The sequence below is a fragment of the Primulina tabacum genome, chromosome 1, assembly GCF_025594145.1.
Source record: "Primulina tabacum isolate GXHZ01 chromosome 1, ASM2559414v2, whole genome shotgun sequence".
NCBI classification, from domain to species: domain Eukaryota; kingdom Viridiplantae; phylum Streptophyta; class Magnoliopsida; order Lamiales; family Gesneriaceae; genus Primulina; species Primulina tabacum.
In genome coordinates, this window is record NC_134550.1 from 1,080,246 (window position 1) to 1,102,890 (window position 22,645).

Consider the following 22,645-nt stretch of genomic DNA (forward strand, 5'->3'; position numbering starts at 1 on the left):
TTGCATATTCAGAATCTGAACATATTTTGCTTTAATATTATCTACTCATTTCGTCCCAAAACATATTATGAAAATTTATCATAATACTTCCTATTTAATTTATTTTAAAAATTATCAGAATATTAATGTTTACTTTCTATTTATTTTATTTAAAAAAATAAGTGTACATTTTTTAATACTTACTTAAATATGAAAATGTAAAGATAAAAAATAAAAGATAAATAAATAAAAATGGGCGTACCCTATAAATTAATCGAAACGAAACCCCCCTCCTCTCATGATTCGGATGCAGTAAACGGATACTCTCGCTCGCTCTATTTTTTCCATTTTCGAGTTTGTTGCGTGTCGGAGAGCTTTCATCTCCATTCTCGTGATTGATAAGGCCTTCGCGGGAAGTCCGGGGTATGAATCCTTCTTTTCTGTTGCCGTTCCGAAATTGTTGCATCTCGCCAACAAATTTTTGGCTATTTTCGGTTTCTTCTCTTTGCGCAATGTGTTTGCTACGGCGTTTTGCTTTAGTGGAATTGATGTACATGCACTTGCTTTTTTGTGTGTTTTGATTGGTGTTGAAGAATTTGCGAAGTGGAAGGTGTTGCTTTTGTTTTCGTTGTTTCGATTCGAAATGGAGGACGACGGTGTGCCGCGGACGAAGATAACGCTTGGAGTGTGTGTGATGGAAAAGAAGGTGAAATGGGGTTTCGAGTTTCTGTTCCCTTTTCTTAAAAATTTCTACTTTTCGGTACCATGCATATTTAGTTGGAATTGTGTCCGTGAGTAATGATTTATTTGATTCTTTACGAGTTTTTCTTCTTCTTTGTTATTCCACATTGCCCAGGCAAATCTGGGGCCGATGTTGCAGATTTTAGAACGACTACAAGCTTTTGGAGAATTTGAGGTTGTTAATTTGTAAGCTAGTCTAATAATATATGTGTATATATGCACGTATTGCCTGCCTATGTATGTATTTATGATGGATGTTCGACTATATTAAAGTGGGGCGTTGTTTCTGTTTAAGTTAACTTTTTTATTTGAAATAATTTAATTATGATCGTGCTTATGAAATTGCGCAGGTTGTGCATTTTGGGGACAAGGTTATCCTTGAAGATCCTATTGAGAGGTGAATGTTATCTTATTAGAATGCCCAATTTATTGAGTGATGCTTGTTTATATGCTACTTTACGAGTTTGATCCTTTTTCTAAGTGCAAATCTTAAAATTAGAATTTCCGATGATAAAGTGTACCCTTCTATCTCGTGGATAATGTTTTTAGTGTTATAAATTTCAGCTGGCCAATTTGTGATTGCCTGATTGCCTTCTATTCCACTGGTTATCCTCTGAAGCGGGCTGAGGATTATGCTGCATTAAGGAAGTAAGCTTTATGTCTTGCATTTTCTTATCCTTATGCACAAATTCTTATCGCCGCCCTCGCATAATGTGCTTTTGGGATGTAATTTTATTTGATTTTGATTATGAGTGATAAGTGCTTCGTACATGGTATCTTCTTTTGTGTTGGTTCTTGCATGCACCATTATGAGAGAAATGCTGATTAAAGAGTAAACGACGAGATGGATATTCTTATCCTCACCCTCATATCATGTGTTTTGGGAAGTAGTTTTTATTTGACTCTTGATCAACCATATGTGCTTTTTACATGTTATATTATCTGTATTGGGTCTTGCAAACACCGGTCATGGAAGAAATCAACATTAAAGAGTTAACCATGTGCTGGACCATCCACAAGATACAGTTGCTATACTGGTGCAGTAGCCTTTGCGCTACAGTTACAGATGTATGACAGAGTGATCACATTTTGATGATTTAACATGTTTACATACTATCATTAACATAATTGATCAACACACTAATTTTGATGCTTCTTTCTCAGCTAAAATTTTAGAATGATCTCACAGTTTCAATATTCATTGGAAACATCTGAAAAATACCAAACCTAGATCAAATAATGAAATGTTATTCTGGTGTTGTGTATGTGAAGGATATATAAGAAAATGATAAAACTATTGGTTATGTCTTTGTGGAGTAGTGGATGAAGGGGAATACTAGGTGGGTGGAACAGTTGGAGGACAGCGGAAGCCACAGGAATTAGTTACTGTGGTGGTTTATGCAAGGGAAAGTTTGATCTTTTTAGCTGTGCTTCTTATCAAAGACTAACTCTTCCATTCTTTTACTTAAACTCATAGCCATGGAGATATTAAATGGGAAGTTCAATCTTCCTGGAAAATTTGAAAGACAGAGGAATTCTTTCTGGAAAAAGTGAATTGTTCCATTGAGAAGCGAGCCTCTGCCTGATGTTTTATCTTTTCTAATAATTTTTATGTAAAAAATATCACGTGGGCCACATCATGTCCTTTTCACAGTTCACAAAGTTTGCTGTCACCCACACTAATTTACCACTCCATTTGTTGTAGGCCCTTTCTTATTAATGAATTGGAACAACAACACCTTCTTCATGATCGAAGAAAAGTGTACGAGGTTTGCATCTTTAAGTCTTCTAGAGAAATCCAATACATGTGTCCCGACGCCTTCAAGACTCTTCATACATTTTATTTGTCAGTCATAGATATCCATGTCTGTGAATAGACAACACAACTTTTTTCTTACTTGCAGCATAAGTGAATTCGTTCTGAATTTTCTTCCATCAACAACTTTCATCCCATGTACCTTTTTAGGTTACTGGCATTGGCTTCACAGTGAATTGTGAAATTCAGTTATCTATACATTGATAAAAAAAATGCGGCTCTGCTAAACCAATTCTTTGTATTAGATTTCGCACATCTCCTTTAGAAGTATGCATTTCATTTTTTGATTGTTATATCATGCAATGAAAGTCCTAGTTACCTATATTCAATTTGGTATCTCTTGTCACCTGTAAATATGTGCATTTAAAATTGATATCAATTATGTATTTTGAAAAGCAAGTATTTTTCTTGCTAATAGCGGTTTTTTGGGATTGAGTGGTGGTGGTGAAATGATAAATTTGTGGCAATTTCAGCGGCTAGAAATGTATGGAATTCCTGTTCCTAGATATGCCTTGGTGAATAGGGAATATCCAAATCAGGAGCTAGATTATTTCGCCGAGGAGGAAGATTTTGTTGAAGTACATGGGAATCGATTTTGGAAACCTTTTGTGGAGAAGCCCATCGATGGTAAGATATCTTTTAATAGCAAATACTGAATTTTCCTTTAATGTGTTTGGGTCATTTTGTTGTAATGGTTGGAACGTAATTGTGATCTGCATATGCTGCTCTGCTGTGTGAAGTTAAAACGTGATTGCACATTTCCAAATTTATCCTGAGTTCAATTTGAGTTCACAGGATGTCATAGGTATAACTATCCCCACCGAATACCAATCTTAATTTCTTTCCATATTGTGTTAGCCAGCCAATGTTCTAAAAGGGCGAAGCTTTAAGGTTAAGCTTTATGAGTTTAAGTCGGTTTAGTACGAGATTAGACGTGAAAAACGTTTTTAGTTTTTATTATATTTTTAATTGTATCAAGTCGATCAAAATATTAAATACAAAACTTAAGAATAAATGCGTAAATTTTAGAATTTTTTTATTATCAAGGTTCAAGAGTAACCATCAATGAATACTTCAGTGCCTTTAACAATTTTTATTTAAAAATTTTATATCATCAAATATCTAATATTTAAAATTTAACTATATCAAAAAATAAAATAAAAGTAAACTTAAAAAAATAAATTAAAAGTGAACTTTAAATTTTATGTCAAAATTCCAAGCTAATCACATTTAATATGGTCAGCCTAAGGTTGACCGCTTTTGTCCGAATCGAAGCTTTTTCTTAACGCTTAATCGTACTTAATCCGCGCTTTTTGGAACATCAACGGTAGCAGATATATTGCTTTTCAGTTAAAATGGAATTAGTTGACTATTTTTTGTCTGAATGCGCATCTACTTTCTATTTGTGAAATGTATTATATTTTGATTGCGTGTGAGGTGACATCGGTTATTGCATTGAGTTAGCTTTGCACACTCCTACTACTTTTGGTCATTGCTATAATAGAATAATGTGTAATAGCATATTATCTTTTCTGACTGTATCAAATTGTTCAGTTTGCTCTTGCAGTTGATGGTCTGAGAGTCTCTAGTGACATCCATTTTATGACATTAGTGCCTCTAGAAATTTTCGAAACTGGTGCACGTTCTTTTAGAATTTTTAAGGACAATAGATTCCCGAAGATTTCTTGTAACAGTAAACTACAAGAGAAGGAAAAAATGTGGTGCCAGTCTACCAGAAACTTTTTTATATAATACTCGTATGTGTACGAAAGTTGATAACTTCTTGTGTTCTTATCATAGCAGCGAATGATTATGACATTTATTGCTGCATAAAAAATTGTCATTGTGCGGTTTAATGTGAACAGAAAATACGCATGCAACTACAATTTGAGTTCCAATATTTTCTTTTGTTGCTTTTTGCGCTTATTATTTTTTATTGTAGAAATGCTTAGCAGTACTCAATTTGATTTGACAAGGTGATGATCACAGTATAATGATATATTACCCTAGTTCAGCTGGTGGGGGAATGAAGGAACTGTTTCGAAAGGTAAGAACTTTTAGATATATTATTTTGTTTATTTTATACTTTAAGGGCTTGTGTTTGACATCATCTTTCCTCTTAAACTGTCGTGTAAATTTGATACTCTTTGGATGCTTGCTTTGGTAAACTTTTGCGAACAAAGAATTATAACCATTGGAAGCTTTTATCTGATAGCAACACTATAGGTTTAATTTGCATGCCATAAATTTGAGTTTTGACCTTTCGCTATGTGTAATGCTTGCATTAGAATAGCTATTTGAATGGTGGGTGATGGGTTGGTCCTGATTAAGTCATTGGATGATACTCTTTTTAACTTAACTTGAATGAGTAGAATTCCAAATTTCTTTTTCTCCCCATACACTATTTGACTTTAGTCTCTTTAAATTTGATCCTGTTGTTAGCTTTTTTTTTGTCAAACCGTTCAACCTGAGGACATGCTAAAACTTTCAATTTCTTCTGGTATGACATTTGGGCCATTTCACTTGAAATCCACTTTCTTGGAATTTAATGCTTGTTTTTCCTGATTCTTTGTGGTGGAGGTTTGAGAATGTAGAAGTAAGAGATATTCCTCAAGGTGTTCTGCATACATGTTTCCTCCATCTCTACAATTCTTGATTTTACTTACTGATGACGGAAAACACATGGTAATTTAATTAGGACTTAATCGATCCCTTGTTAAAAATGGTCGGAAGACAATATAATCCATTTTCCTTGATTTTTCTTGTGATGGTTTCTCAATTGTTCACACTCAAAACTCTGTATATTTTTTGTATTTCTCACATCTTTCTCAGGTTGGAAATCGTTCAAGTGAATTTCATCCAGAGGTTAGAAGAGTGAGACGTGAAGGGTCTTACATATACGAGGAATTCATGCCCACGGGGGGTACAGATGTGAAGGTTCTTTGGTCCTACTATTGGAAAATATTCCTTATTGACGGCATAGTTGTAAAAAACGTTCGTCTGACTCTTCCTAGGCGCAAGGTGCACCCTACGCGCTTGGGTAACCAGGGCTCGCCTCTAAGGCTTGCTTGAGGCGAGAAAAAGTGCGCTTCTATGAAAATTGTTTTCGAGCAATTTTTTTCCACGTTAAAATAACTCTAGCCCAATAAGATTAAGCCCATGACCTTTTATTTATTAGAAAACACTATATGTATGTATTGACTTATTTTTATTCCATCAAAACTCTAAGCGCAAAGTGCTATCTTTCTCCTAATTTTAATCTGCACAGCCTTAATTTTTCTTCTTTCTCTTTGCAATTTCAATTACAGTGCTTCTATATTACTTCTTTATTTACTACAGTGCTCAATTTCTTTGGTTTTTTTTCTTTATTTTATAAATATATTAACCACCACTGTTTTTCTTTCTTTTTTTTACTGCAATTTAATTCCAAGACATAGCCAACTTTTCATCTAATGTTTTCTTTAAGAAGACAAAGAAGGTTAATAATTAGGTAATTGATTTTTTTAAAAAAATTACATTGTATATTTGTTAATAATTTTTTTATTTTAATTATTGTTTAATATTCCGTGAAATCTATTTCGATGTATATAAAAAAATTTAGTTAAATTCACTTTAAATATGTGAATTCTAACAATTTATGCTTAGTGCACCTTACTTCGATACGGCGTGCGCCTCAGGCTACAGGACACTTGTGCGTTTTAGTGCGTCTTAATTAACTATGATTGACTGTCATCCCATCTCGCTTCCTGGGAAAAGAATTATAAATTTATACATAGTAATGGAAGCGTGGGTAGAGGAGAAGATGATTCATATTTGTTTGACATGTTATATATCTGATATTGTTTTTATTACTCAATCAAGTGATGTTTCTCTTTATATTTTTTGATCAATTCACATTCTTCTTGTGTAACAGGTGTACACAGTGGGCCCTGAGTACGCTCACGCTGAGGCGAGGAAGTCTCCTGTGGTTGATGGTGTTGTGATGAGAAATCTGGATGGTAAAGAAGTAAGTATCTCCCTCATTTACAAGCATAACTTCTATACATATTTTACGTAATTGTCCTTTTATCTTTTAGGAATAGAATTCTCAAGCAATTTGGCAACTCATCCTTCTGTAACTTGTTGGTTCAGCCTTCCTAGTAGTCCATTAAGTAATGGCTTTTCAATTATATTTGTTTCTCTAAATCCCTGACATCCAATAACTTCAATTGAATACTTCTTAACCTGCTTTCTTTTCCTTCTCAGGTTGTCTATTTGTAAGCTCTCTGCTTTTGATTACATGCTACTCTATGTTTATATCATATGTAAACCACTGCATTCAACAATTACCTTATTTATTCTATGTAATTGAGAAACAGGCACTTACATAGATTTCCTGCAATAATTACGATATTAACTTGATAGATTCGTTACTTGCTAAATACAAATTAAGTTGCTGGTTTGCGAACTTCTTTACTTCAAATTCAAAGCACTGGATTCACTTAAATTTCCTCTCTCGACTTTGAAATTACCCTATGTAGGTTAGATATCCAGTTCTACTAACTCCCACTGAGAAGGAAATGGCAAGAGAAGTGTGCTGCGCATTTAGGCAAGCTGTAAGTTATTTAATGCTTCAACTGTTTATTTCTTCTCAAATTGTCAGACATGTTTTCATGAAGTTTGGAAAAATTTCAATGATGGACAACTTACTGTACCTATTTTCCATCTATCTTTCATGCCCCCTGCGACTGTCACTGCCGTAGCTGTTTCTGCATGTAGAAGGTCATTTGAACATCTGAATGGGATAAATGAAACTTAATTTGTATTATTCCATTGAATCACGCTACATACATACCGATCCTGACTATTTTTTTTTTGATCAGAAACATAATTATATATAATTAAGAATTTACTTAATACAATAGAAGCGGATGAGTGATCCGCGAAATGCAAAAACAACAACAAGTATAAGACAATCTTCAAAGCATTACAAACTTCCAATCCCTAACAACATCTGAAATCGAAACATGATGGAATTCTTTGAGCCTTGTGATTGTAGTCGCCACTCTGAACTTCATGAGCTCCCATACTACGCTGGCGTCTGCTTGTTTGTCGTTAAAGATTCTGTTGTTCCTCTCTAGCCATATGCTCCAAAATAAGAAATGAATCATAACATACCATAGAATGCTAGCTCTGCTCCCCGAAGAATACCTGGATCGATGATGAACATGTCTCTAGCCCTCTGTGGAAACACCCATTGAAATCTGAGCTCTTGCATAACCAATGTCCACAAACGGCGTCAGTACGCACAATGTAATAGTAAATGATCCTGAGTCTCTTCATTGCCTTGGCATATCGTGCACCAATGAGGGCATAAAGCACACGTTGGCCATCTTCTTTGCACCGAATCCGCTGTAGGTAATTTACCCAACGTCACAGTCCACGAGAACATTTGAACCTTTTGTGGGACATGAACTTTCCAAATATGATCGTTACTAGGAAAAGTAGGAAAGTTTTGGATAGGGAAGAAGGAATCGTAAAAAGATTTGACCGAAAACAAACCCGAAGACTCCCCCAACCAAACCCTGTAATCCTCCACGCCTAACTGAACCCTGACCGTATCTAACACACCCCGCAAGAGTAACAAACTCTTCCAACTCTAAATCATTTAGATTTCTCCTAAAACACACATCCCACCGATAAGTTTGTCCGCCCTCAGCACTGACCACCTCTAAGAAGCTCGAAATAGGTTTGTTTGACACAGTACATATTCTATACAAAGAAGGGAAAAGATCTTTGAGCGAAACACCCACTTCCCCCACACGTCCTCCCAAAACCGAATGTAGTTGTACTCTTCATGTATGAGTTCAAATGCTAAGTTATTACGGTTTTCGTTCAGATGGTGCTATAGCATTTTGTATTCATCACCCTTACACTTTTTTTCTGACTTTTTCCTTGGATTCATCTTCAAATTTCTTTTTCTTCTCGTGGATAAAAGTCTGACCACACTTGTTGGTTTGGTATTTGAGTGGCAAATGGTCTTAATATCTATGAGTGTGATGTGCTGATAGAGAGTTTCTTATCAGGTCTAGCTGGTTATCATGATCTCTTCTTCAAAAACTTTTATAACCTATGTATTGCCTGCTTGAACCAGCTTTGTATATGCCTCTGATAAAACGAGTAAGCCTTTTTCTGTTCATCTCCCGGGGGCGAAACATATCGATATTCTAATTAATATTTCACAGAACAATCATATTCTATATACAAAATAGTTCTATGATTGATATTCAATATTTTTAAATTTTTAAATAAATATTAAAAAAACTAAAGAATCTAACACATTTTCACACAATATGACATCAGACATTACATATCAAATTTCTCATTCCAGAAACACAGCCAAACGTTTTTTACATTCCACAAATTATCTCCCACGCATACATTTACTCGAAATATTTTCAAGAAATAATGGAAAAATAACCAAAGATGACATAATTCTTTCAATGACTGCACACGTAACAGTTCAATAGAAAAATCTGTTTTCTCTTGATGTTATTTCAGGTTTGTGGCTTCGATCTCTTGCGTTGTGGGGGACGTTCCTATGTCTGCGATGTTAATGGATGGAGTTTTGTCAAGAATTCTTACAAGTAATTTTTTCTGTTAGCTTCTTTCTTTCTCCATTATTTCCAAGTCGTAATGAGTTATGTTTTATTTATTGAAGTTTTTCGAAAGAATACTTAAATTCTGGTTGTTGATATGCCTTTATTATTTGGTCTTGTCTCTCATCATTTTTTGTTTATAATTTTCCTCTTCTTATTCATTGGATTGACTTCTGAATTAGTACGACGGTTTGTACTGTACTTGTCAAATGCAGATATTATGATGATACTGCTTGTGTGCTCAGGAAAATGTTTCTTGATGCAAAAGCCCCACATCTTTCATCTACAATTCCTCCAACTTTACCATGGAAGGTCAACGAGCCAGTTCAGCAGTCTGAAGGACTGACACGCCAAGGAAGTGGGATAATAGGCACCTTTGGGCAATCTGAAGAGCTACGATGTGTTATCGCTGTTATCCGTCAGTAAGATGCATTACCTATTGTTAATACTGGTAATGATTATTGCTCGCATGGTTTTCCCTTAAGAAATATTTTTCACTGAACAGTGGTGACCGAACTCCAAAGCAGAAAGTGAAGTTAAAAGTTACAGAGGAAAAACTTTTGAATTTAATGTTAAAATATAATGGGGGAAGACCTAAAACAGAGGTGCAGTTGATTTTTCTCCATCCTTTTCATCTTGTTGATTTTTTCAGTTTAATATATACGTAATGTGTTTCAGCTTTTTCTTCAAAAAAAAGTGTTTCAGCGTTAAACTCTTTTAAACCATTCTGCAGACAAAGCTGAAAAGTGCTATTCAGTTGCAAGATCTTTTGGATGCGACACGTATTTTAGTGCCTCGTACTAGGTGTGGGAATGATGCACTTAATTGGATTCCTATAAAACAGCCCTACAGATTTGTGAATGAGATTTATTCTCATATTGATGTGTTTCTTGTACAATAAGTTTGTACTCTCTCCTATTGATATTAGGATCTGCATTTGATTAACATTACCTCTATCAGACCATTTCTGTATGTCGCTAGAATGAAGGTATTCTGACATTCAATTTGAATTTGTCTGTGATTGTTCTTGAGATTTAAATGAGCTTGAGTTTTGTCAATTTTCTCTGCATGAATGGAAATCCACTTGCTGTTATAATTTGCCTGTTTCCTTTGTCCACTCCGAAATAACACATCATGTAAGAGCTGTGTTGCTGGCACAGGTGCATGTTCTGGTGGAATGATTTTGATCTCTTAGGCTTATTACTTCGAGCGGAAATCTTCTGCTCTTAGAAAAATGTATAGTATCAGTGGAACCAAAACTAAATTGAGTTCCAATTTTGTGAAAATTTTTGTCTCCTCCCACTAAAAGAGCTAGTAAGCATTCACTTTCTCCACGTCATTTAAATGCTTCATTTATCATATTGACAAAATTTTCCCCTTCTTTCCTTGTTTACATTTTGGGAGATAGCAGCGAGAGGCAAGTTTATCAGACACTTCATATGTCATTCCTTTTGAAATGCAAAGTCTTGAAACATTGAGAGCTTTATTGTTGTAAAAAGATGTGCTGATAAATTTAGATCGAGGGCTTGCTTCATTATTTTCTTTGTTATTCTTTTTTTCTTTATTGATACATTGTTGAAAAATGAGAAAGTGCATAGTGTCTCTCCTTGTTGAATTTGCTTTAGATTGCTTTGAAGTGATGATAAAATTATTACCCAGACCTGACAGAGAGAGTGATAGTGAAGCTGATGACATTGAGCACGCTGAAAAACTTCGCCAAGTGAAGGCTGTGCTTGAGGAGGTTCATTCAAATATATCCTTTACTGTGGATTTCAAATACTTTGTATTCGCTATTTTTGTTTGCAAATTGAACTTGCAAATGATATTTAAATAATTAAGTATACTCAGAATCTCTGCGTCTATGTTTATTTATAGCTTAACAAAATTGAGGAACACGATGGATCGATCCATCGTCAATTTTCTCCGGTCTGTTTCATTTGAAAACTGTGGCATTTCCTTTGAAATCCATAAAATTTTGTTCAAAGGAATGCATGGGATGAAACTTTTCATGTACTTTTCAGTTCTCTACGATTCTTAGTCACGTGTCTCAAAATTCTTGGTGTGATGCCTGTCATAGTTAATTTTTTTCCTTCTGAAAGCATAACCTTTTTTGTATTAATCTTTACACTTGTGGTAGGTTATGTGTTGGAATTTCATGTTAGTTTATACCTTTTTTCTATTTTTTATGACATTAAATGAGTAAGTTTTCCTCGATATGGTAAAAAGTTGTTGATGCTTTTATTTCTAGGGAGGACATTTCTCCGGGATTTATCGAAAAGTCCAACTCAAGCCATTAAAGTGGGTCAAAGTTGTGAAAAATAATGGGGAAGGGGAAGAAGAAAGGCCTACTGAAGCCCTGATGGTTCTTAAATATGGTGGTGTTCTTACTCATGCTGGCAGAAAGCAGGTGACTGCTTTATTGCATCACACATGATACTTCATTTCCTTTTGTTGCAACTTGATAGTTTGGTCTAATTTTCATTTGTATTTGAAGATAATTGGAATTTGTGCTTTGCTTGTGCTAATAAATAATTCTCCCTTCCTGCTTTATACTCATTAATTTTTCTTGGCAGGCTGAAGAGCTGGGGAGGTATTTTCGGAATAATATGTACCCAGGTTAGCAGTTACTTGTCAGCATCTCCTGACATGCACTTTTCTGCACAGGAAAGCATGCAATCAATGATTGTTTTTTGCCCATCTTATTTATGTTGTCTACACTTCGTGTATTAATTTGTGTGAGATTGTCTTAAGAATACATGTCACTTAGTGTCAGGGGCTTGTAATTTTCAAATTTTCTCTTCTTGCATTGCAGTAAACATTTTTAATGAGAACTTCATTTTTCTTCATTGATTTTCTGTTTTCTGAAAGTTGATGAAATGATGAATAGTGTCCAACTTATAGTGCAGGCCATCTTTTGTTGTCTGTCACTTTGTAATAGGTTTATACTTGGGGAGCATGTTCCTTCTCCTTGATGTGATCGGGCAACTTTTTCTTCTATTTATGTGGAATTGTCGACTTTCTCGTAATTTGTAAGAAGTCTTCTGGTTTCTCTTTTCAGGTGAAGGCACTGGCTTGCTACGTCTTCACAGCACATATCGTCATGACTTAAAAATATACAGCTCCGATGAGGGTCGTGTTCAGGTTAGGCTTTCAAATACAATTTATGCAAATACAATTTATGCATCCCACGAATTTGCCAGAGCTACTTTCTGTGGGGAATTTTTTTTCAAACCCATTATATAAAAAAATATTTCCTCGTGTTTTTCATTTTCTCATGTAAACCCCGTTCAACAATTTTATAGATTGAGATTTTCGTTTCCAAAATATCTCTAACTTTATGTGTTAATAAATTATCAATTATATTTTACTATTCACACACATCTATTCCAAATTTTTTAAATAAATAAATTAACTAAATATATTTTTACTTTAATAATTGAATTTATTATTCACATGTTATAATTTGATTGTACACATTTAAACACACACTTTATATTGCCTATAATTTAAAAAAATAAAAGATATAGTTGCAATATAAAAATAAGTTCTCTGATTTCTTAGTATTTTTAGTATAATATAACATTGCCGATTTTCAAAATCATGATTTTATTTTGATATAATTAAATGAAATTAATCTATATAAAATAGTGACAAAATGTCAATTTTAGTCATGTATGTGTTGGACTGTGACATTTTTTGTTTTATATCTTTTTTGGAATAATTATAGTCCAGTAATTATGTTGCGACTATCAATTTTAGTCATAGTCATAATAATGTAATTAAATGACTAATATTATTGTTAAATTTCATAGTTACATTGTTAGACACGCTTTCAAGTCTCAAACGATTTTTGTAATCATGTAAATATAAAAATTTAATGACAATATTAGTAATTTAATTACATGATTTAGATTAGAAGGACTAAAATTGATCGTCGACATAGTGAAAGGAATAAGATTGATTTAATAAAAGATACAACAATAAAAATGTGACACCTCAATATATACAAGACTAAAATTGACATTTGACCTAAAATAATCTTGTAAATATTTTATTCTTTAGGTCAGTTTTTTCAAATCATATCATTAAATTAAAAAATTTGTGTTAACAATTATCATTTATCAAGTTGAGAGGGGCATTTGTGAAGGAAAATCTTTTGTTTTTGAATTTTGGGTTTTTTTGGTTTGAATGATATTAAAATGCGGTTTTAGACAAAAAAAAATTATCAATGGCTTTTGGATATGAAATATTTTTAATTAGTCTTTTAGAAATTTGCCCCTTCTCTTGTTACTTATATTAATTATTTATGAAACAAGAGTTGAATGAACTAATTTAGGAAATCATAATCAAGAAAATCTATAAATGATACATCCAGATCCTGTTAATTCTCTTTTCTTATCGATTATTGACTGATCAACTAAGGAATACAATCAGATTATAATTTCAATATATTCAGAATATCTTCACAAAATCTCCAACGTTCCCCCTCAAGCTTAAGAATAAATATTTTTCTTTCTAAGCTTGATAAGTAGGCTTTCTTGACTTTGCTTGGTGAGGCCTTTCGTGAGGATATCTGTTTCTTGTTCAAGAGTTGTATGTAGCATAGAACGATGCCACCTTCCTCAATTTCATTCTTGACAAAACTTCGACCGATCCTTGCATGTTTCATTCTATCATGCTGAACTGGATTTTTAACAATGGTGATGGCAGATTTGCTGTCACTACGCAACTTGATGTGATGGGTTTGAGAATAGGGATTTCCAAGTCTTGCATGAGTCTTTCAAGCCATATAACTTCACAAACCCCTTGAGCAATGGCCTAAAACTCTGCTTTAGCACTTCTCCTTGCCACACTGTTTGTTTTTTACTACTTGTAACCAGGTTGCCCTACAAATTGGTTCCTGAAGTCAACCTGCAAATCTTCACTTTCTGCCCAATCAGCATCCACATATCCTTCAATACTTCGTTCTCGTTCTTTTGAAACATTATACCTATAGCCTCTAGATGTCTCTGAGTAGGTGAATGCATGTACTGACTCACTACACTCACAGCATATGCAATGCCAGGTCGTGTAAGAGACAAATAAATCAGCCTACCAACTAGTCATTGGGTATCTTCCCTTGTCCACATGAGGCTCGGCATCTTTGATCTTGCTCTTCTAGTTCCTTTAAACTGGGGTTCCTACTAGTTTGCATCCCAACTTCCCGGTTCCTTCTAATAGCTCAAGGATGTATTTCCTCTGAAAAACGAAAATTTCCTCTGAAAAACGAAAATGCCTTCTTTACTTCTTGCAACTTCCATGCCAAGGAAATATTTCAGACCTTTAACTTGGAATTCTTCTTTCAATTTCTCTTTAAGCCTCTGAATCTCAATAGTATCCGATCCTTGGTTCAACGATTGATTTTGCTGAGGAGCTCGTGGCCTTCGACATTAGGTGTGAAGTGGTTCCTAAAGTCCTAGTTCTCCCCCTGAATCTTGAAGTGAGATAGGAGTAGGAACTGGACTTAGATTCAAGTAGGTAAGTGGTGCATTTGAGTCATCACGTAGTGTGCAAAAAGATAGATTTTGTGAGATAGGAAGCGACACAGTGGGATTCCAATGACCGGTTTCATCAAGACTCCCCCCTGGAGACGGTGTGGGGATAAAACATCATATGTTCAAAAAAGTTAAGTCGCACAAGACAATTTTCATGAAAAGCGGCGAGTAGCATTTGTAGCCCTTTTGGGTGGGAGAGTATCCCTCAAAGACACACTTAAATGCTCGAGGGTGGAGTTTGTTGTGGTGGGGTTGTTTATTGTGGAACCAAACACTTTTGGGGACAAGGAATTAAATAGGTTGAAGTAAGAATTGCCTTCCCCAATAAGAGTTAGGAACATAAATTGTGAACATTAGGCGGGATACTTCTAACAAATGACTTTTCTTCCTCTCGGAAGCTCCATTTTGTTTAGGTGTGTCTACACAAGAAGTTTGATGATGTATTCCATGATCCCCCAAATATTGACAGAATTTTTGTGAAAAATATTCCTGTCAATCATCAGTATGAGGATATTTGACCGGAATATATTCACACATCCAAATCCTGCTAATTCTACTTTCCTATCCTGACTAATCAACTAAGGAATAACACAATCAGAATATAATTTCAATAAGTTCAGAATATCTTCACAAAATCTCCAACAGTTTCCAAAATCCATTCTGGCTCGCTCGCGTGTGATAAAAAATATTTAAATGTTATGTGTCTTGCTTTATGATCGTTTACTTTATACGTGTCAGATGTCTGCTGCTGCTTTTGCTAAAGGTCTTCTTGACTTGGAAGGACCGTTGACACCTATTTTGGTGGGTGACTTGAATTCTCTTATCACCATTTCCTGAGTTGTTTCCTGTAGATGCCTTTTTACTGTATTGTTCGTTTTTAAGGTTTCACTCGTTAGCAAAGACTCCTCAATGTTGGATGGGCTTGAGAACGCGAGTATTGAGATGGACGAAGCTAAGGTTTGTCCTGAAAGCTCGAACTTTGGTTTTACGGTATGCTTTTGGAAGGTCAGAACCAAGGTCGAGAACACAGCTAGTAGTATTTAACAGATTTAATAATTTGAATGCAGCCACGGCCATCGGTGCAATGCTCGATCTTTCACTTATAATAAGCATGAGATTATCGCAATTTCAGTTTGGTATATGTATCTCTAAGTATCACAATAAAATACTGCCACATTCATGGGTTCAATGCAGTGTTATCTAGTTCTTTTAGGACCTCTGCTTTAATTGTTTGACCTAGCTCAGCAACCATAAGAATTTCATGTTTTCTTAAGTTAATTTGATATCTCAATGCTGGATGATTCATATTGTTATGTGGTTAATTTGATGCTTTGTATTAGATACCATGATATGGCACATGAAGATTATGTCGCTAGCATAGAAATTTATTTTCCATATTCTGTTATTAAATTTCTTTTTGCCTTATGTCATCATTTACACGTATTTGTATTTTAAAGCATTTTACTCTCTTTTGATTCACCCCTAAAAATTTGAGGCTGCTTCATTTCAAGGTGTTATTTCTATACCTGTGTTATGGAAAGTAATGGAAATTGTATTAAATTTAAGAAAATCCAAGTTTTGCAATCGAATTTATCGAAAGGAAAACAATTTTCAGAGTCCTGAAATTTCACTTTTTCCCTTCAACACATTTTTGTTTGCCTCTTTGACAGGCTAGGTTAAATGAAATTATAACTTCTGCAACAAAAGCTGATCACAACAGTGTCTTGCCAGAAAAACCTTGGATGGTTGATGGAGCTGGAGTTCCTCCAAATGCATCCGAGCTTCTACCCAAATTGGTATAAAGTGTTCGCATCCTGTAAATGTTACTCTTGGAAAATTCACTGTTTCATGTTTTTTCTTACCAAGCTCTGCTCTCTCAGCTCTCTCTCTCTTTTTAATTCCATTAGCTGCTGCACTCCTTGGTGTTCAGGGAGCTTCATTTTATTTTTTCTACTTTTGTGTTAATTTGCTAAGCATGATTCACTACTATTAGGTGGAACTGACCAAGATGGTCACTGAACAAGTTAGACTTCTAGCCATAGATGAGGATGAGGAACTTGCAGATACAAGTTGTTCTTACAATGTATACCTTCCGTATGATCAAGCTAAGGCACTTGGTAAAACCAATATAGATGTTGACCGGATTGCTGCGGGGTTACCTTGTGGCAGTGAGGGATTTCTTCTCATGTTTGCTCGGTGGAGAAAACTTGAGAGAGATCTGTATAATGAGCGCAAAGAGTAAATATTCTATTTAAATTTTTTTCCTTCTCTCCTTCTCACCTATGATATAATTTTGCAACTCATTCCTTCTTACCATATTTGGCCAATATCTCCATTTCTTGAATTTAATCAACCACCAATTTTTTTAACTGCAGGCGGTTTGACATAACTCAAATTCCAGATGTTTATGATTCATGCAAGTAAGTATATATGTCGTATGATCATATTATCACTGGTGTCTTCTGGGTAAAGAAGCTTTCTCACGAAATGAAACAATGAGACAATATGCTTGTGATGTGTGGAAAATATTTTTTGGGCTCTATTATTTTTAGGATCACTGCCTTTCTGTTATTTGCTTGTAGCTTTTGCTTTACATAGGCTGCTATAAAAAGAGGATGGGACTGGGGTGATGGGAATTCGTGATTTATGTGGCTTTACTTCTATATAACTTGAATTCATTTGGATTGTGCATGACTATGAACAACACGATCTTTCTGCATATTTTGGATTCATGACAGAAAAATTTGTTCTGTTGGGTTGTTTGCGTTTGACATCGTAATCGAGGACTTGCTGATCATGTCCCTCCTGTGGCTCTGAAATTTTTCCTTTACCTCTTGACAGATATGATCTTCTGCACAATGCACATTTAAATTTGAAAGGACTAGACGAGCTCTTTAAAGTTGCCCAGGTGTGGAATTGTTAACGATTGTAATACGTACTTGCTCTAGAGGGAAAATAACCCCAATCCCCCTCACCTCCTCCCCACAGTCTGAGAAGAAAAATCAAACGGAAAAAATAAAAAGAATAAGTAATTTCTCTTCTTTTTGTGATGCCATAAACTTCAGACCACACTCTCTTGTGTTTCTCTGTGAAGGCAAAACAACTATTCAGTTGGTGTTGTGTGTCCACTAATTATCAGGATTTCCAGAGTTTCTGTAGATATTTATCTGCAGTTAGATGTGTTGTTACAACTGATTTTTGTACAAAATTATCCTTTTGGAGTATTGGGGCCTGTGCGTTATGGTCCCAAGTTTTGATCATGTTATGGGATGATCAATGTAATTGGGATAGGGTTTCGAAGCTCGTTTTAAGATAATCTCGCGATCTGACATTCACTGTTTGATTTTAGAACTCTGGATATTTTTATTCCTTGCAACAATGGTCATTTAAAGACAAGGAAGAAAATTAATTTCCCTAGTGCCGTAATTCCCCTGTCCGTGACTAGAATGCAAGTAATATTTTTTAAAAATTAAATAATATCTTCTAATTAATTCTTTATTTCTGAATCTTCCACCACTTCATCTTTGATTTCAGCAGTTTGTCTTTAATTCTTGCCCATCCCATCTGCTTACCCTTGGAAATCGTGCTTGTCCTCAAGCACGAAAAAGAGAGATTCCGGGATCTTCCAAATTGTTGATCCTCTCTTTCTATTCTGAAAAATTCTCCACCACTTCAAGAACAATTGTTGTAGGAGTATCTCAAGGATTAAGAGCAAAGGACAATAATTCATAAATTCTCCTCAGTTTTAACTTTGGACGATCTTGTTCCCATTTGAGAACCCCATCACACTCAAAGTGGAAAGAGGCCAATCCTTCCTTTCTTTCTCCGGTTTGTGTTGGTGTTAAACAAACTTGTCACATTGACTAAGATCAGGTCTAATTGGCTATTGTAGGGGGAAATCTAGCTTCAAATTTTGAGGTACTTTTGATAAGTCATCCTCACTGTCTCGATGTCCTTCAGAATGCTGGTCGGTGGGGCCCTGTTGATTGCTGCTGTCTTTGCCCCGATCTTCCTATCGCATGGTTGACAGACATTTGGATATCTCATCCAATTGATCAAGAAGAGCTTGCTGCCTTCTTTTATTGGCTGCCATGTTCTCTTAATAAATTTTACAAAAGCTCTGAATTGTGGCTGTAGTGCTTGGAATCCCCCCATGTAGGCTGGCTTTGATACCAACTTTGTTATGGTCTTAGGTTTGAATCATGTTATGGGATGATAAATGTATTTGGGATAGGGTTTCGCGGCTCGTTTTGAGAGAGCCTTGCAATCTCACATTCAATATTTGATTTTAGAATTCTGGATATGCTTATTCCTTGCAACATTAGCCATTTAAATACAAGGAAGACAATTAATTTCCCTAGCTAGAAATCTGCCGTAATTATGGCTAAAATGCATGCAATATTAAAAAAGAAAACTATATAAAATCCTTCTAATTAATTCTTTATTTCTGAATCTTCCACCACTTCATCCTTCATTTCAACCGTTTGTCCTTAATTCTTGCCCATTACACTGATACTCAAAATTTTGATAATTCCACAAAATTTTTTGCAGTTACTTGCTGATGGTGTTATTCCAAATGAGTATGGAATCAATCCGAGGCAGAAACTAAAGATTGGATCCAAGGTAATTCAAGTGTTTACATCTTTACCTATTTCAATATACTTTCTATCTTGCTCGTGAAATTTCATAGTTTTCGTACAATTTATCTGGATAAATTGTATAGAGCTGGGCAAACGACATTTTTTCCATAAACCTAGGTTGATGTAGAAGAGAGTGGTGGCAGGTTTTGCTTGTTGCTTAAATGAACGAACTTATTGTTGATAAAGTAACTTTTTTTTGCCTCAAAACATGCGTGCATTGTTCTACTTCGTATCTTTGCAAATCATTCATACTAGTAAAACTGTGTCAATGAAATTTCAGATTGCTCGTCGATTGTTGGGAAAAATTTTGATCGACCTGAGAAATACACGTGAAGAAGCAGTCAATGTTGCAGAATTGAAGAATAATCAGGACAATGATCCTACATTTCCTATCACTGGAAAAGACGATACAGATTATCATTCAAAGTGTAACGGTAAATTTGAAGGCGCCAGAAGAGCTAGTTTTACTAGTGATATGTCACTGGATCAAGATGATGATGATGACAAAGAAACTAAATACCGTTTGGATCCAAAGTATATGTTCTGATGGATTTTGTTATTCACATTTGTCCAGGAAAATTGAATCTCAATTTTGGAATGTTTTATAATAGAGATATCTTCTGTTCAATTTATTAGCTTTTGCTTCATCTTCAGATACGCGAATGTGAGAACACCGGACCGCCATGTGCGAACACGGCTCTACTTTACATCTGTGAGTGAATTATTCCAGCTGTACAATTTGTTTCTACTTTAGTTGTATTTATTAACTCGTGATTATAGAAGGCTTCAAAAGTGGACCGAGTAAATATTTAATCTGAAAAATAGTGTTTATATCCTCAGTTTTAAAATCAAACATCAATGTGAATCCAAGTACACACATGCATCATAAATAAAATGAAATTGGGAAAAATAGGGCGAGTGTATTATGTGATTTAACATATGAAAAGTCGAGGAGAGAGATCAAGTATGTGCTGATGTGTTTTTCGGTCTAATTGGATTAGTCCTGGCATACTATCAAGAATATTGTTTCATGTGCAGTGCAGTGTGGTGCTTGTTACTAATAGTATCAGAGTTGATGGGGACAAGATCTAGGTCTATTTTTTTGCAAAGCATGTTAATCTATATTTGGTTATTTTTTTTCCTGTGAGGCAGCTTCTGTTTGCGACTTGCATGTGCTTCCATCCTAAAGAGATTTATAATTGTAGAAGATTTGTTCAGTTTCTTTGTGCTTTAGTTTACTTCTTTAATATTCCATTCAAATTATATTGACTTTTTTATTTTGAAATGGTAGGAATCTCATATCCATTCCTTGATGAATGTTCTTCGTTATTGCAATCTGGATGAATCTCTTCAAGGAGAACCTGGCATTGTTTGTGATAATGGATTGGAGCGTTTGTGTAGGACTAAGGAGCTTGATTACATGAGTTACATTGTTTTGAGATTGTTCGAGGACACGGAGGTTGGTGTCTGGAATCTAATTTTCTCTTGTTGTTTGAGTGGAATTGTATGCAACCTGTTTACATGTCATCATTTCATTTCACAGATTGACCTGTAAAGATTATTATCATCATTTTTTTTCTGAATGGAACCACAAAAATAGCTTTCATTTTATTTTTGGTACTTAGAATTTGTCTCATTAGACGAGAGCAACATTGCACTCGTAATTACGACGCATGTTCAGAATTGTGCATCCTACAAAGAGAGATTTAAGATGGTAGAACTATAGTAATTTTACTAACGTTTACCTGTCGAGTTATGACATAGTTTGGCAGCAATCGCCGACTTTGAATTAGGGGGCATAAACTGTGCTCCATATATTTTTGCAGTCTTAAAGTGACAATTTCTTTTACTCAGTTTGAATGGGATTATGACAGATCCGATACTGAATCACTGAATTCCCATAGTGTTGAAAAATGTCATCCCATGTTCAAAACTAGTTCTGTTGGCTGATAGTTTGCTCATCTTTGGTTGTATCTAAACTCGAATGCAGGTGGCTTTAGAAGATCCCAAGAGATTTAGGATAGAGATGACTTTTAGCCGTGGTGCAGATTTATCCCCTTTGGAGGTAACGTTAATTTGTGACATTATTATTATGGAAATCCTTCTGACAACATCATGCTTCTGTTTTGCACTTTCTGGTCGTGGCGTGAGCAATTGGGAATTCTTGGAGTTTCTCGGTGAGCTAGCTTTTTGTTTCATTTTTGGCAGAGCAATGATAGCGAGGCAGCTTCACTGCATCAGGAGCACACATTACCAATTATGGGTCCTGAGAGGTTGCAAGAAGTCGGATCGTGTTTGACCTTAGAGATGATGGAGAAGATGTTTCGTCCATTTGCTATGCCAGCGGAAGATTTCCCCCCTCCATCGATTCCTCAGGGATTCTCAGGCTATTTTTCCAAAAGCTGCAGCAGTTTTAGAACGCCTCGTAAATCTTTGGCCCTTTCACAAGTATGGAAACGCTAACGGGAAATAGTACGTTCACATTAACTTCAACTTTTTAGGGTCTTGTCCGAGTTTCATCTACTTAGAGTCTAAAGGCATCGGTACAAAAGAATCTGAAGGAAATATGAGAAGAAACAACGCCCACAAAACTGGCCATTATATTCATTTTCTTTTACCTTTTGTTGCAGTTTGTGGTCTTCATTCGGTTCTTGTGTATAGTATTCAGTAGTCGGACATAATTGTGAGGCTCTTTTCCGATGGAAGTCTTTCTACTAACAATACTCACCCCCACCTAATGGAAATACGAACGAAACTATTGAATCTCACTTTCATGCAAGCACTCGAGTATTTTTTTTTCCATTATATGAAAAACTTTGGGTTTTTCAAATTTGCTTCAGCTGCCTCTCAGCCATGACCATTGACTTTGAAGGTGCGTGATCTTTGCAAGCAACAGGTCGTTCTTCTGTCTCTACAACGCATATTCCTACTCTTTGAATCCAGATCATATGTGGCTCTCTACCACAATCATCTTTGCAATCCAGTTCAAGATCTTGTAGTCGAGCTGTAAATACTTTGATATGTTATAGACGCATTTGGAAGGATTGGTACTCCCCAACACTTGAATGTAACGCCTCGCCTCTGTATGTAAATCTAGCTTCATTATGTGTTAACTTGTGGGTCAGTATTCAGAAACCAAAAATGTCTCTCAAATGGCAATTGGGCCTTCAGAGGAAATGGGATTTCAACTTTCCCTTTGAGGTGTGGGGAAACAGGCCCGTTGCTGGCGGAAACCCACTCTGGATTTAATTTTGGTAATTCCAAATGCAAATCACGTTACAAATTTTGAAGCTCGAA

General features: G+C 35.2%; 1 protein-coding gene across 1 annotated transcript; it reads left to right on the forward strand.

Annotated features, from left to right (window-relative positions):
- Positions 1-278: 278 nt before the first annotated feature.
- Positions 279-22,449, forward strand: LOC142545298 (inositol hexakisphosphate and diphosphoinositol-pentakisphosphate kinase VIP1-like). Its single transcript, XM_075652440.1, is given in 32 exon segments — positions 279-402; positions 573-685; positions 836-895; positions 1,071-1,117; positions 1,285-1,368; positions 2,426-2,489; positions 3,010-3,163; positions 4,513-4,583; positions 5,369-5,473; positions 6,450-6,542; positions 7,057-7,131; positions 9,077-9,162; positions 9,390-9,596; positions 9,680-9,779; positions 9,908-9,978; positions 10,834-10,915; positions 11,423-11,581; positions 11,748-11,790; positions 12,233-12,315; positions 15,447-15,509; positions 15,591-15,665; positions 16,379-16,504; positions 16,702-16,946; positions 17,084-17,128; positions 17,550-17,616; positions 19,260-19,331; positions 19,629-19,882; positions 20,003-20,060; positions 20,640-20,807; positions 21,339-21,413; positions 21,557-21,751; positions 21,753-22,449. Coding segments are annotated over 31 exon segments (3,159 nt in total). The 5' UTR covers positions 279-402; positions 573-622; the 3' UTR covers positions 21,822-22,449.
- Positions 22,450-22,645: the final 196 nt, after the last annotated feature.